A 16,721-nucleotide genomic window follows, 5' to 3' on the forward strand; every position below is an offset into this window, starting at 1 on the left:
CTAACCCCTAGGTATTCACACTAAAATATTTTTTCCTTCTCTCTAAAATATTCTTTCCTTCTCTCATTTTATTTTTTCAATAAAAATGACTGAATACTGTGTTTTGTGTTAATACAATCATGTCTGTATTTCAGAGTGCCAGCTGACTCTCACAAGGCTGTCAGACTTAGACAAATGCAATTTAGTGGATGATGGCTCCTAAATTTAACTTCAGTATTCAAAAGCCAGATGTGAACAGAAACAGATTTTTAGATACTTAGAAATTCTTAGGCAGTTTTTATGAGTTTTCAGGGATCACTGTGCTAGATTTAGGAATATAAAATCACACAAAAGAAAGACTCAAAGGTTTTTTTGTGCAATGAGATATTACTTACAGAATGTTTTCCATCAACCACCTTAAGAAATGCTTTGGTAGATGAAAATCTTATTGTGTAAAGGATGAGAGTATATGATCGAATGTTTCATTGAAACAACTCCATTTTTTTCCTTTACTTTTTTTTAAAAACCTAAGAACTGTACTTTACTCTTCAAACTAAATACTTATCTCCTTCCCAAATATTTATCAGTCACAATGGAGTCAGTAGAAGACTATAAATAAACATGTTCTAGAGAAGTCAAGCAGATATCAAGTTACTATCTTCAAACTAAGTATTAGTTCTTCTGGATCAGAGGAGTTTTTTCATCTTGACAAAATGCAATTCAACGCTGCACATGAAGAGTAATAATTACTTACATGATCAGGTTTTATTTCAATAGAGATGTTGCACATTGTTTGACCTGCCACACAGGTCGTGGCTCCCAGCACAGATACAAGTTCATTCTCCAAATTCACACCATCCTTCATAAGCACAACAGCTGTTTTATTAAAGGTCACACGCCAGAAGACTGTCACATCTTCAAAAGCCCTATAAGCAAAAGAGAAGAGTATGCATATACTGAAGGAGAGAACAACAGATTTAGGAAACATAAACCATAGATATAACATATGTTTTTTATATTATTCAAAACTTATCATTATGGAATCAACTGCTTTACAATGAAAAAAATAGCTCTTTTAATTTAAATTTCTCCCTCTAATATTCATTTAGATTATTAAAACAAAATAACAGAAGAAGAAAATAAAGCAATTATAGGAACCCAGATTCTTCTTAATTTTTGTTTCAGATAACACGCAATCATCTGAATAAGAGACACTTGGAAAGCAGGGATGCCCAAGTACTTTCATTAATACTATAGTAACCATTGGCCTGGAAAGCCAGGTAGACTTAGTCTTTCCTGTAAGTATAAGGAACTTACCATACTTGAGCATATTTATTTAAAGTACACACAAATGTACAATATATATATATGTGTGTGCTAATTAGGAAAAAAGTGAAGACATAAGCATACTGACACAGAACTTCTTAATTACTTTTTGTAGTATTTAGAGTTACTTACATTATACAGAGAGGTGAGAATTGGAGTTACACCTTTAGCAGTGCAAATACATTACCTTAAGCAAAACCTTCACATTTGCTGACTCACAGTATAGAATGGTAAGCATTTGAGTTTTCTCCTGTTTCTGCTTTATACCAATAAAGTGACAGACCTAATTATATTCACAACTTAAATGCCCCATTGCCAAAATCTGTGAAGCTATTAAAGGAGCTGAAAGGGAAACACTTATTATAAACTCTGTGATGGAAACGTCTTCCACTAACAGTAGCTCCTGTGATTCAAGACAATATATTACAGAGTGTAGGAAGAGCACTGGAATCCACTGTTGCCTGCACCTGTTTGGTTGCCGTGCGACAGTCAGCAACACCTCTCTGTTTTCTGAGTCTTCATCAAGTATCAGGCCACTTTGTACTTCTGGAATGAATCCCAAAATACCATTCTGGAGATCACTTCCTGTGTAGGAAATAGTCCATGAAAGTAAAAAAGCCAGAAAATTAAGCTGAGAGTAAATTATACTTTTAATATGCACAACTGTTAAAACTCTAGTCATATATCAAAAGCATGCTGTAAAGTACTATTTCGGGACACCTCAATTCTCTTAATATTTCTATTCTTAATTTACACTCTAGATTTTAAATTTAGAACTTAGAGTTTCTAAATTTTATTTTAATCACTAGAATAATAACAACTGCTTTTGGAAGTAAATTCCTTATGAGAGTCCTGGCACCATTTTTGCATGTAAGCTTGTATTTTCAGCAGCATTCAACAAACTGACTGAATTCTATGTCCCTTGACTTCAAGAGACCAAGTGTTACAGCAATCTCCAGAACAATCTCAAAAGCCTTGCTTATAATGCCCTTATGAGATACTCACTCCAGCTATATTTATCATAAATCTTAAAACATTGTGTCAGAACAGAAATGGGCCTCAACAAATAAAGTAGGTAATGTGATAAAGATGGGCCTCCAGTGATGTAACTTAAGGTTTCTTATTCATCCTATCCATGATGTGGTTGAACCCATCAATTTTCATAGATGATTACATCATCTTTTCTCTTGCATCTTTATTCTATATGTAGAAATTGTGCGCTGCAAAACACTACATTTTTCTGAGGGGAATGCAAGTAACTTCAGAAAAACAGCATTGGAAGATAAAAATTCCCAGCGTTAATGAGGGGAAACTAATGTCTTCACAGTGCCCGATCAAATCTTGCTTCTAAAGGATTTCTCCTGGCAGGTAATTATGGCTTTATTCTATAATTGAAAAGACAATCTACTTCCACTTAGTACTTACTAAAAGTCAATATATATATAATAAGATGAACAGAAGCTGTGTGTTTGCTTATGTACATGAACAACTATTTAATCATTCACCTTAATACGTTGTCTCATGTTCCAACTTCATGAAAATTTGTACTGTAGGTATAACTCTAGAGCATATTAATACACTTCTGTGGTATTCAATACAAGCTGTGGTATTCAATACAAATTGCAACACATGTCTATACACATACTTCTGCAATTAAATGTGGGGGTCCAGTGGCCTGTGCTGGCCAGCCAGCCAACCATAGCCAGGATCAACCTGAGACCATGGAAAGCAACACCCTAAGTTCAGGGACATTGTGTTAAGTTAGGGAGAGTTTAAGTTTGTTTGAACAGGAGAGTTACCCATGCTAATATGGGTAATGTTGCCTGGTTATGATTGGTTATAATGTTGCTAGAACTTTCCATGTTAGTGTTTATAAATAGGGATCACCCCTTATTCCAAGTCTTAAGTGTTTGGCTGTATTTGGGAGCACTCTTGTTACTGCAGCAGAAGAATAAAGGACCCTCAGATTTTCCACCTAAGACCTTTCACCCACTTTTCTTCCACGCTGACCTGTTCCAGTCATTGCCTATCCTCACAGGTGTGGGTGGAGCAACGCGACGATTAACACAAATACCCAGGGCACTGGTTACTTCCACGGAAAATTTTACAGATAATGCACATGAAGATAACTTGTTTAATATGATCTAGTTTTGTATATGATATTGGTTGCTTCCTACACTCATCCAGCAACACAGTTTAATCCTAGTTCTCAATACCCACACTGATTTTTTAAGACTATCTAAACACACAACACTCCCGTAATGTTGGACCTTATTTTCTTGATTAGACTAAACTGAGTTAACCTAAAATTTGTTCCAGTGCCCAATTTCTTTCTAAAACTTCATCTATATTGCAGACTAGATTGGTTTATATATAGTTGGTAAGCCTGACAGGATATTTAAAAGCTAGGGGAAATTGGAATTCTGACATCACTTTCTCACAGTAGCACAGTGACTGAAAGAAAAACTCTTCCTTGATGACTGAGTATGCCAGGTCCTGTCCTCCATCGCCAGAAGCAGAAGATGATTACACTGCAGGTGTGAACTGCATCGTAGCAAAGAATGAAAACAGAAGCTGTTCATTCTACTTTGTACAAACTCCATCCATTGTAAAAGAAAAAGACTTAAATTAAAAATACAAAGTATATGAAATACACCTGACAGAATAAGATAATTCAGGTTAAAAGGGCCCTTGAAGTCTCTAGTCCAACACTCTTCTCAAACCTTAATTATTTCTGAAACCAAACCATATGCCTCAGAGGTTTGGGGCTTGAAAAAATTCCAGGGACGAAGGGAGCCCATGCAACCTCCCCAGGCAACCCGTGCCACTGGCTCTCTGTACACAATAGAAAAAAATACCCAGGCTCAAATGAAATCTCATTTCAACCTATACCCACTGTCTCCCATCAAGCACTGCTGCCACAATACATTATTTAAATAATGGGTCAGTAAATTTTTATGTCTCTCCTCTTTTAGGTAATCTTATGGTCTCAGTAGGAACTATGTCTTCCTGTATTCAAATGTCCCATGACATTTTCTTTTTCAAAATCATGTTTCACAGAGTAAGTTAGGAAAAGGAGAAAAAAAAAACAAACAGGTAAACGAAAAAGTAAAAGAAGCTTAAAATATTCTGAAAGCAAAGTACCTGAAGTGGCACAATACAAATCATCCGGTCTTTAGAAACAAACCCAGCAAAAAAAGGCAGTGATCTTTTTGTGCCATAAACTGTCAATAAGTAGTGAGTATTTACAGTTTTAGAAAATATTTTGGTCTGAATGCAGCACTAGAGTACTGTGAGAAATCATCTGTACAATACTGTGAACTAACAATGGAAGCCCAGCAGTTCTATAACAGGTTCCTCTTGGACACTTCCATTTTCATACCATAAGTTACTTGATGACTCTTTTCATAGTCACGGGTCTGTAGCATAAAGTATCCCACTTATTCTTTGAATTTGGAAGTTACAGGTCTACTGAGGTGGGAATTTCACATCCCAGGAACAAGGAAAATAGCACAAAACCAAATGAGCCTGCAATGCTACTCCATCTTTAAAGAAACAGTCATGCTCAGCGGTCACAGTATGTCACAGTACAAGCTGTGGGCAATTAATTCAGATATAAATAAGAAACCCAGCTGGTTCCATAAACTGGCCCCTGGGCTGACAGACAGGAATCTCAACCAATTACATTCCATTCCAAGCTGCAGATATCTCACTTGTCTGAGGCCTGGGCCATGTTAAAAAATCAGACTAATGAGCTATCCAGTAACACCCTATTTATAAAGAGGGGTTGCACCATTAAACACTCTCTGTTGCCACATGAACATTGGTTGTGTGGTCATCACTGTCTCTGACCCACCACACACGTTTCACTCAGTGTTCTCCTTTCATAAAGAACAAGAACAGAGATAAGCAGCACCTATAGATGTATTTTGAGTTACACTGCTGAGGGATGCTAAGGGGGCTTTGTGCATTAGATGCTTCCTCTCATCTGGAAAACGTTAGATTTAGGAATAGAATACCCTGCTTATTATCATATAGAATTCCAATTTTACATGAAAATTGCTATGAGAACATTAATTATTTACTGTAATTTAACTGAAATATATGTACTCATTTCCTAGGGGAAATAATATTACCTGCAATAATTACTATTGCAAAAGCACCAAATCCGTGTTCATCCTTTCCTTCCACAATCTGAGCTCCATATTCAGGATTTGAGAGGAAAACATAAAATGATTCCTGTCCTTCAGGCTCATCATCATCAAAAATTTTTATGGACACCTGGCTTTCAATTTCTCCATCCAGCAAAGTCAAAGAGATTGTCTGTTCTTCAAAATCTTCTCCTTCCATTGCCCATGTGAAGTTTGCTTTTTCATAAACATTTCCAAAAGGATACAAATCTACTGCACTCTGCGCACTCACTCCCCCAAAGGTTTTAACAGTAATTTTTATATCACCAGTAAATCCCTTGGTCCTTCTGATCTGAAGCACTGCTGTGTTGGAGATATTGTTGTTTGTATCTTCTTCAACATAAACAAACTCTGGCCCCAAACTTAGTATTCCGTGATGAATATCATTAGCCAGGATATTAACTGTTGCAACACTGAAAGCTGGATTTAAACGGGGACTCCAGTCAAGGTTTGCAGGTTGAACATCCAGAATTTCCACAGAAGTCAAATTTACAAAAAAAAATTCTTGTATTTCAGACATAGTGTCATCAATTATCGATATTTCTATCACTGCATTTGTCTGAAAATGTAAAAACATAAGCTCTCCATTGTAGATGGGTATAAAGTCTTCTAGTGGTTTGGCACTTCCAGGAATGGTCTGATATGTCACTTTAGTAAGATTACTTTGAAAACCAAACAATCTTTGGACATATAGTCTGACTACCTGGACATCTTCTTCAACTGAAACTGATCTTGAGTTAAGATCAAACTGGAAAATCCCCATTGGTTCAATTTTAGCTATCGTAAATCCTGATCTGAAACAGAAACAATATCACATTGTGAGAGAAATACAAGTAATAAAAAGCAGAACAGTCGAGCATAATAATTTTCCGTGAGCAATCCATGACGGCTGTGAGAAAGCAGATTAAAAAACGTGCAATGGTAGAGGGAAGAAATAGAAATCATACAAAGCAAGACATAAAGAGGTTCCCTAAAAATGTTTTTGTAGTGTTTGAGCTGCCCTCCTCATGCTTAATGCATCCTAAGTCAGGACAGGATACTGAGTAAATTATACATAAAATATGGTCTTCCTGACAAAATGGAGAGGCAAAGGAAAGTAGATCTTCCTACTGTGAACATAATACAGGAATATAATATAGCCACCACAAATAATACCAGTTTTAAACACTGAACAAAACCTCCTGTACCAACGGCAAGCCGTGAAGTAGACAGATGCTAGCAGATTTACAGTTTTACCCAGGAAGCTGGAGAAGGACAGGAAGTTATTTTAAAAGATACAGTACAGCTTTGTAATACTGCCTCTTTTCAATATTACCCAAAGTATTTTTTTTTTCAGATCTGAGTCTTGTTATCAATTCAGGTTAGGATTTACTCTGTTCATATCAAATATATTCCCTTCTTATTACAAAATATTAGACTGACTCTGCTGAATCTTGTGTCATCCATTTCTCTCTAGAACTTAACCATTATTCAATGCCAGAGGCTACCAAATGGCACAATTAGAGTGAGCGGATTTGGCTAACAGATGAGATCCTTCCACCACTTAGGAAGCCAAAAAACCTTCAAAGCAATCAATGCGAGATGCAGTCTTAAGTTTTCAAGGAAAAGTTATTCTCATACACTCAAGGTATTTGACTTGCACAAGTAAATATGTGCTTGAGGACTCGAATGCATAGGAGGGACAAACCTAGGAGAGTCTGTTTGAGGAATTTAGGCATCTGATTGACTCCTGACTTCCTTCAGATTTGCCAGTTCAATTTTAATATGGTGAAGCCAATAAATTTTCTCCTTACAGTGTCACAGTGTCACTCCATTTTTTATACATTTTCATCTTCAACAAGGAAGAGTGAAAATAGTTTGAAGAACAGAAAACAATTTAAGTGAGTCAAAAAACTACATTGATTGTAACGTTTTAATTTTTCAGAATAAAAAGGGGGTGTAATATAAATTAGTCATTTTTAGAGCATTTCTTATTTTGTTTGATTTCTTTTAAATAATGGTTGTCATCTAAGATCTTCTAAATACAGATATTTAGGGACACTGAAAATTGACAGTTTATTTTATTCTTCAGCTTTCTGGTTAAAACTGTTGATCTTGGTTCTTCAACCTAATTGTCTTTCCTAACTGTCTCCATTATTCTAGACACATTCTAGGTACCTCAGATCCCAATGCCAGGAAACAGACTGGAATTGAAGAAAAGCCTCAGTTTCAGACAGATCAGATCTTCAGTACTGACATTTGTTTCCATGTGAGACAAGACACAGAAATTGTCAAAAAAGAAACTCAAATTTGCTAGCTACCTATAATTTAATAGGGATTTGTATGAGGTATATTCCCCTATACATGTCATAATTCTTACAGCATCAGTGCAACTCAAAAGTGTAAATAATATCTTTACCTCAGGCGAGCCCCACCAGACACATTGCTGTGCACTGCTGTTAAAGTGATGGCAAATATCTCAGATTTATTTAGGCTTGGAGTAGCCTGAAATGAAATCACTTTACTTTTTTCCCCAGAGGAAAATACAACAGTACCTGAAAGGAGAATGATTGAGACAGTCAAAATCACTAAACAGGAATTCTATTTTTACCTGGAAATATACTGATATAGGAACTTTAGTCACAATTCGATTTCACTGAGGTAAAAAAATCTTCATTATAAGAGTCTTTCCTATGGAAAACTGTCCTTCAGGGGCATAGCATTGTGTCTATAAAGAAAAGTTGTTTTTTTCTCATAAAGTAAATATGTCCCTTACAGATAAAAATTGGATCACACGAATTTCATTCTAATGACTCTTCATTAATAATGGAAACATGCAGAGGTACAAATAACTAAAAGGTGGTATCATCACTTAGGCAACTGTCATAGCTGTTGTCCTTGTAGCTGTGTATAACTTGTTTCAGCAATTACTCACCAAATGGAGGAGTAATATTGCCTAGTTTAACAGAGTCAGTGACTAGGTCTGGTGGGCACCCTGAAATCCAGCTAACTATAACAGTGCCATAAACTCCTCTTCTGGTTATGACAGCATGGCCTGTCCCTGCTACAATGTTTGTAAGTCGTAATATCTCAGATTCAAAGCCAACCTGTGAAAACATAGTAGATTTCATCAGAAAATGGAATAAAAAATGGACAATAACATATGTGAAAGCATAGTACCTTTTGTAAAATGGGCATCTTACAATAAGGATGCATGCATATAGATAAATATATGTGCATTCATCTACGGACATATAAATATGCTCTCTTGAAAGAGCTCATACAAACTCTTTAATAATACTTGCAAATTTTAGATTTCTGGCAATTAGATTGCAGGGAAAAGGACCAAGTATGAGTGACATTTCATTACTGAAAACAGTGAATACAATCTGTGTCTCTTGTTTAGAAGAAAAATAAATCCAGCCTGCCCTCAGTGCTCACAGGTAATAACTGTACTACTCTCTCTCTACATATATAGATATATACATATAATTAGGTCTAAAATAAGGTATTAATTATATATCCAGTGAAAAGCAAGTTGCTACCGCATGACATTGTACACAAAATTATTCTTGCTACTGTGATCTACTTTGCTTTTTCTCTGAGGAGCAAATAGGAGTGAAGATGATTTGCATATTCAAAAACCAATGATTAATGTATGTATAGTAGTATATGGTATATAACAGTCTTTCTGAAAACAGTGTATTCAGAAAGACTAGCTGACTTAAGTTTCATTGTAAATTAAAAACTACAACAATTCTTAAAGATAATTAAAATCATTAAATAAAAACTTCAATAAATTTAAGAGTTAAAACCTTTAAGAGTTAAATGCCTTTGCCTGACATAAAAAAAATTGAATGGTAGCATATATACCATATCAAAGTAGGAAAATTATCTTTACTCACTCTCATACAAAATAGATAAATGGAAAATTTATCACTCAATGATTACCAAATTTACGGATATCTGCATTAACCCAACATATATTCCATCTCTTTTTGCACATAATACTGAATTCATGCTATTTTCTGCTTTGGTGTTGCAGTACTTATGGAAACAGCATCCAGATTTACTTATTTTCTTTTAAGTCCCCTTTCCTGTAAATACTTACACTACTTACATTTTACATATGAAGACACCTTTTCCAATTGTATTAAAATGTTTCTACAAGAATTTTTGTCAGAGGAAAGAAAAACATACAGTGCAAGAAATAACAGGAAGTATCTCTTCCATCATATTGATTACAATGAAAACTTCACTGACTTTTAGAACAGGTATCTTCTGCAGTGAAGTGTACCTCTCTTCTGTGGTAGGAACATGACATCACAACCAGGCTACTGACCTGTGAATTGGCAGCTTCCTCAGGAATAAGCAGCACAGCAGACTTTGCTATTCCTAATATTTTAGGCACATCCTTGGCACTTCCCCTAACCAGGCTTACATTAGTAAGTTCCAGAGTAAAATTCAAGCCCAGTAAAATAAATGCCTTTGGGAGAGAGAATTTCATTAAAAAGGTAGAAACTTAATTCCACTAAAAATATTATCCAACAGTGCAAATAATTAACAAAGCAACCGGCAGATTATTGTTTGTTTACAGACAAAGCAGCATTTTCAAGACAAGTGTTTCATTGATTATGTTTCTCAAAGAATTACAGTTAAGCCATCAATATTGTGAAAGTAGTCTGTCAGCAGCTTGCTGGAATATGAGTTTGTAAAGCAACTATTGCCATTTTAAAAAGTTGCATTTGACACACTGGCTGCCTTTGGTTTGATTTTAATCTTTAGGATTAAAAGTATTTAAGATGGTTGTAAGAAAATGTAAGAGTGGATGTAAGACTGTGATAAAAATTACAAACAACAAGGAAACAAAGGAGACTGCAAGTATATTTATCTTTATCTTCATTGGTCACAAATGACAGATCACTATTTACAATCCAAAGAAACTTAAGAAAATATTTGCATTCATAAAATAATAAGATATTGAACTCATAGTAACACAAAACAACAATGTAAGGAAACTTAAAATATTTGAACACATCCATAACAGTGATTTTTCAATTACTGTCAGAAAATTTGATTTTCTATTTCAGTTCTACTCCATAAAGAGGAAATTCATAACACCAAGACTCTCTTTTCTGCTTCTTCACAGTTGATATTAGTGAGAATTTTTAATCTTATTTGTATTGTGACGAAACAAGAGGAAACAACAGATATCATGGGAGCTAAAAGAGTAATACACACCTGGTTGCTTATTGGCACTCTTTTTACTCCAAAGCTGGCACCATCCTCTATTTTGAGGAATCCCACCTCATTCCCGGGTTTAATTAGTGCTTCCTCATGAGGGGATAGGACACGGTACTCAACCATCACTTCTCCAAATGCCCCAGCATGCCGAGTCACATTAATCTGAACATATCGATCCAGGGCTTTTTCTACCAATACTGACTGCTGATCAGAGTACAGGGCAAACACTCCATGAGGATCATCATTTGCAAACACTGTGATCTTTGAAACTCCTTTCTCATGGTCTAAATCTGCTCCACCTTCCACTGAAATCAGCTGTACCTCATAGCTTTCATCCAGCTCTGGAACATCATCAGGTAACAGGTAGATAATTATCTCAGCTGTACTCTGCTGGTCAGCAATGACAACAGATCCCTCTGTCTCAAGAAAGTCACCTGTGATGTCAGATTCACTACATATTTCCCAGTAAACCTGAAATTAGTAGAGAAAATGCAAAATTTAAAAGAAAGAAAAATAATCTCCAAAGTCAGAAACTTGCAAATTCAGGATTCAGTATAGACAAGATATGGAACAGACTGCTTTTAAATGGCTAAAATAACAATTGTTTTGGGTATGCATAGGTAGAATATGCTATCACACAGACTATCTTTCAAAAGAGTGTGTTATTTCAGTAACAGTGTTAAGAATATAAATATTTCCTTTGTCTAGTTTCAGAAGATTTATGTAAAACTATGTGGAATTTATGAACATTTTTCAAAAAGTATTTCTCTTTTGTCACCAAAATACCATTGCTGTTTTTTCTGTTTCCAGTATTCCTCACATAAGAAAGAATGAACTCTCATTAACACAGCAGATGTTTCTATTAATTGATCAATTTATTTTAAATTAAATGAGTTACTGTTAAAACACTCACTTCTAAACTTTAGGTAAAAAACAATGTTTTGACATTGGTGGTTCAGAAAAGTCTGAGGATGTCTGATTCCATCTAAAAAAGTAAAATGCAATGATATCAAAATCAACTCACTATGAAAGTATTGTCTCTTATTCTCCCATCGAAAGAAAACTGGGAGAGAAAGAAACCAAGAGCAGTAGAGCAGTTTTGTTTTTCTTTTATTTCCCCTGACCAGAGAAGACTGAATTTTACTCTCCAAACCACAAGTACCAGGACTAAGCCCTTCCTAAATTCAGTCTAAAAGGCAACATAAAAAAATTAATTTGAGAAACAAGCAATTGAAAGGCACAGAATAAGATATTTTTCAACCTGAAATCAAGGATGATTTCAGATTACATTGTTTATTAGGAAAAGAGTGAGAATACCGTTATGTTCCCCAGAATGCCTTGAATTCGTTTGACAAACAGTGTAATATTTTGTGGCCCTTCGTCTCCTGAGGGTTCTGCAAAATTACTCTCTGTTAATGATTCAGGAGCAAACTGTACAATTCCATTTGGATCACCAAACTTCTCTATCTGTAAAAAGGTAAACAAACATTTAAAAAACTAGAAATGTAGTGGGAGTTGTATTCTTGTTGAACCTACTGATATTTTCACTGCTAGATACTACAGGGGCATATATCTGTTAGTTCCAAAAACAGCAGAGAAAATTTCAAATGTCTCTTTTTCAGTTTTCAGTTCCCCTGTCCAAGAAGGAAAAGAACAAAGTTTTATTTCAAATGCTACATTTGAGTATTTTGATTCTAAAGCAGGAAATGATCAGGCACCATGAATTAGTATACAGAAACTCTTCTAATACTAACAGGAAACTCAGAACTATGGGAGAGAGAGCTCATCCACATCCATCTCCATGAACCATTAGCTGCAAAAAGGATTTGGGGCAACATGACTTCCTGAAGGGGACTGTGGAAGTAAGAGCTAATTCCATCAACGTCTTTCAGACCAGATAATTAAAAAAATACCATTTCCAGGGGAGATTCTTTCGACAGCTTCTTACAGCAGCTTTATAAATATTTCCTTAGTTGCAGTATCTCTAGAGCACTGATTTGTCTGTGATAACTCTCAAAAACATCTGCATTTCTCTTCTACTATGAGAGGCCAGATTTCTCCCTTCCTCTGAAGAGAGGTTAAGAGTGACAATGTCCTACTTGCAACTTCTGAGGGGTCAGAGCCTGGTGCTGTGTGGGTACGTACAGATCGCTGTTACCTACCACACACACATGATGGTTGGTGCAGCCCAAGTGGTCTAGCCTGGAGAGTTGGTCCATCATTGATTTTCACTGTCTCAGCATTTGAGGACAAGTATGTGTGGATGATTAGTTCATAATAGTTTTTTGTTTGCTCAGGGGATAAAGGCATTTTGTCTTTGTCTTGGTGGAGCTTTGGCAGTGAGCACCTTTTTGTGCGTAATTCACCGTCTCTCTTGTATAGCTTTGTCATAAATGTTGTTGCTGTTACTGTTTGCTTCTCATCTCTTTGGTGTTTTTAAGTAAATTTCTCTTATCTTGACTCAGAAGCTGCTTTTTGTCTCCCTCTCACAAGAGAGGGTAGGAGAAGGGAAGCAGTTGAGTGGGGTTTAATTTCCAGCAGGGTTTAAAACACAGCAGATGATAAACATATTGACAGATAGAAATGTGGGCTCAGTCCATGCTCTCTCCAAAGAGAACTATAGAAAACTGCAAATAGGAGAGCCAGCTCACCACTTTTATTCCAATTTTTACTGATAGATTCTCTGTCCTTTTTCTTTCAGAATTGAACATAATATATCAAAATAGTAAAAAGGTCAAAAAAGCCAAATGACTAAGTAATCATTGGGATTAATTTTTAAAAGCTTTGCATTTATAAATACCAATATCAACAGAAATCTCTGAAAAAAGAAAAGTGATAATAACTTACTATTAATGTAATGCTGTTTGCCTTAGAATCTATTTCTGTTTCACCTTTCATTAGGCTCAGTCGAATAATGAAGGTTTTCTGAACTTCAACTTCTTCATGAGGATAGATTTGCAGATTAATTGTTCTCAGACCTCCTTCTCCTTCTTCAAAATACAATGTTCCATTCACAGGATCACCAATGTCATTATTCAGAGGACACAAAATCTCTTCTGAATTGGGTCCCAAAATGTCCCAGTAAATCTGTGGAAGACATCAGTTTCAGTTATAATATAAATCAGTTTCAGATTTATATTATAACAGCATCCCAAAAGGAGAAGTGACAGAGCACCAAAAGTACTTAGCTGTGTTTAAATCTTTGCTATTAATACAGGATACAAAATAGTCATAATTAATTCTATGGGACAAAATATAGAAGCCTTTGAAAAAGTAAACATGTCAATTCACAAATGGGAACTTTAAAGTGTTAGTCACAATGTCAGTTTATTAAATTCTAGATGTTAGTAATAGAAAAGAAACTAAGATTTCTTTAGCATATAGCAAGAATCACAAAGGCCAGTGTCTATTTCTCTTTCATGACTTTTGCAAAACTTCCCACATCAGTACTCATGATCAAAACCATTTCCCTTTGAAATGTGATGTCAAGTCTAAAAATGACAAATATTTTTTATTATAAAAGTCAGATTATGAAGAAAATTTCTTCAGATGATGAAGAAAATTATGAATCATTTAAATTTCTTCAGCCTGATTAAAAGCCACAGCATTTCCAGCGATTCCCACAAATTAGATTGCTTTTAAGGAGGTTATATTCAGGACTTTACAATTATTATTTTGTTAATTTAAGTATTTTATGCTTTTCTCCAATGATTTCTAGAAAAAGTCAAAGATTGAGGCAATTTTTATATATGGAGAAGAAGAGTTCATGGTTCATAATGGAAATTTTCCAATTATTTGACAAGACTGTCAAAGGCCCACCATGTTTTATATTTATATCTCCACTTTATAAGTGGCCTGTATAAAGCAAAAAAATACTCTACAAAACTCATAGTAAGCAATTCCCTGAATTAAATTAAACTAGTAGTAGTACATGAAGTTAACCATATTTTTTGTGGGATTAGGAGCTAGTTCAAAACAATATACATATACCATAATAAAAGAAGGGAAGCGGGAGAAGAAAGAGGATTTTAAAAAGGTAACAACACTTTCTGTTATACTGCAGCTACATGCAATTCACGTTTAATAAAAAGCTGTAATTATACTATTAGAAATAAGTTACTAAGTAAGCTCTCAAAGCACAATGAAGGAGCTTTTTGACATAGTCACTGGAAAACTTTTAGTCTTTTACAGGCAAGACCCACTTGTGCCTCCACCAACTGCCCAGTCCTTTCCACCACCAGGGACACCGTTGTGGTTACATCAGGGTTGGGAAGAATAATTTGGCTTTGGTTGAGGAATCGGACCATGCCATGGAGAGAGTCACTTTTCGCAATGGTGACCTGGCTCACCAGGTGGAGCCCCAGGACGGCTCCACCAGTAGCTCCTGTCAGTTGGATTTCAAATTGCTCTTCAAATTCACTGCATAGAAAAAAAAAAAAAAATAGAAAAGACACGGAAAAATATTTTATCCTTCAGATAAAATTTGACGCCAACATTTTATCCTTCAGATAAAATGCTGACGCCAACATTTCTTATAATGTAACTTAAAATCATATTTGATTGCATGTATGATTGTATACTATTCAACAGGAACTATGTCACTGTAATATAACATCTTCTCTTGTCCCCTGTAGATGATTTTCTCACTTAGGTGATTTTTTTAGCCTGCAGAAATGTGTTTTCCAATTCAAGCTCTATACACACATATGGGTAGATTTTTTAGTGCATGCTAAAAAAGACTTAATCAAAAGTAAATTGGTGAATAAATATCTGAAAATGTAATTACCTTTCTTCATCATTTATAATAGAGATGTAAATAAAAGACTGGTTCTGTTCATGATAAAAAGTTACAGTATTATTATGAATGACATAGTCAACACCATGAAGTGCAGAAATACTTCGAGAAAGAAAATCAGCTGTGACATTGCCATAAGTTCCACGCTTTCGCAAAACAGGAATCATGATTAATCCAGCATCTTCTTCCACTATAAAAATAATTGAGAAAAATTTATGTAATTTCAAAATTCATGCCAAAGCCTTATCTTCCAAAATATAGTGAGAACTTATGGTAAACTTACCCTGTAGAAGGACATGCTGTGGGTCAAATTCTATTATACCTTCAGCATTGTCATTTTTCGCAATAGTGACCCGTACTGTGGAGATATTTCCTATTATTGGAGGTTGATCCACCTGTAGACCATTCTCTCTTACAGTAAAATCAAATCCACTTGCAAGAGCATGAAAAAAAACCCGTAAAAATACATTTTGAACTTCTTGTGAAAGTATAAAGATATGTGTGTGACAATTTTTTAATTACTGCAAATAATTTTATTTTCTGACAGTTACTACTGAAGATTTTTTTTCACATTTCTTCATATTATTATGTTTCAAGAATTATTACTAGAAACGTGTATATTTAATTTGTTCTTTCTCATTTCATCTTTTTATGACATTTCTTGCAACTAGGCAATTTGTATCTAATGTATGGATTTTAAGTTTTATTAAATCTTTATCAGCAATATCTTTACATTAATGTTAAAATAAATGGATTTACCATACATCCATTTTCTATTATGATTACAATTTTAGCTGTCTTACAAAATTTTACAGTAAAGCAGAAAAAATGTCTAGCAGTGATTTTATTCAGGTAGATCAGAATCCAAATATAATTTGTTTTTCTAGTTTGTTTTTCTGCTTGTAACAAATGAACTGGAAATTTTAACTTTACCTTCCTTGGAGTTCCACTTCAGTAATCACCAATGAAAAGTATTCAGGACCTTCAGGAAAGTCATCATCATGAATTTCAATCCAAATAATTTTACTTTCCTCCTCTGGTTCAAACATAATTTCCTTTACTGTGGGAGTAAAATCTATTCCTTCCTCTGCAGTCCCACTTATTATCTGAAAGCAAAGATGCACTCTGCCATAGGATCCCTTGGAACGCACAATAGTGATGTTAACCTGAGGGAAAGAGAATATTTTCTTTTTAAAATGGCTTTGTTT

At 34.9% G+C, this 16,721-nt stretch overlaps 1 protein-coding gene across 1 annotated transcript in view; it reads right to left on the bottom strand.

Annotated features, from left to right (window-relative positions):
- Positions 1-16,721, bottom strand: part of ADGRV1 (adhesion G protein-coupled receptor V1) — a 273,887-nt gene that overhangs the window by 160,427 nt on the left and 96,739 nt on the right. The window contains exons 65-77 of the mRNA XM_058043225.1: positions 16,447-16,679; positions 15,797-15,945; positions 15,505-15,703; positions 14,921-15,137; positions 13,566-13,805; positions 12,036-12,185; positions 10,716-11,189; positions 9,817-9,960; positions 8,410-8,581; positions 7,894-8,029; positions 5,442-6,289; positions 1,773-1,890; positions 734-905 (exon numbers count right to left, since the gene is read on the bottom strand). Of these exons, the coding sequence (XP_057899208.1) occupies positions 734-905; positions 1,773-1,890; positions 5,442-6,289; positions 7,894-8,029; positions 8,410-8,581; positions 9,817-9,960; positions 10,716-11,189; positions 12,036-12,185; positions 13,566-13,805; positions 14,921-15,137; positions 15,505-15,703; positions 15,797-15,945; positions 16,447-16,679 (3,252 nt within the window). The remainder of the gene's footprint in view (positions 1-733; positions 906-1,772; positions 1,891-5,441; positions 6,290-7,893; positions 8,030-8,409; positions 8,582-9,816; positions 9,961-10,715; positions 11,190-12,035; positions 12,186-13,565; positions 13,806-14,920; positions 15,138-15,504; positions 15,704-15,796; positions 15,946-16,446; positions 16,680-16,721) is intronic.

Source organism: Melospiza georgiana, chromosome Z (genome assembly GCF_028018845.1).
Source record: "Melospiza georgiana isolate bMelGeo1 chromosome Z, bMelGeo1.pri, whole genome shotgun sequence".
NCBI classification, from domain to species: domain Eukaryota; kingdom Metazoa; phylum Chordata; class Aves; order Passeriformes; family Passerellidae; genus Melospiza; species Melospiza georgiana.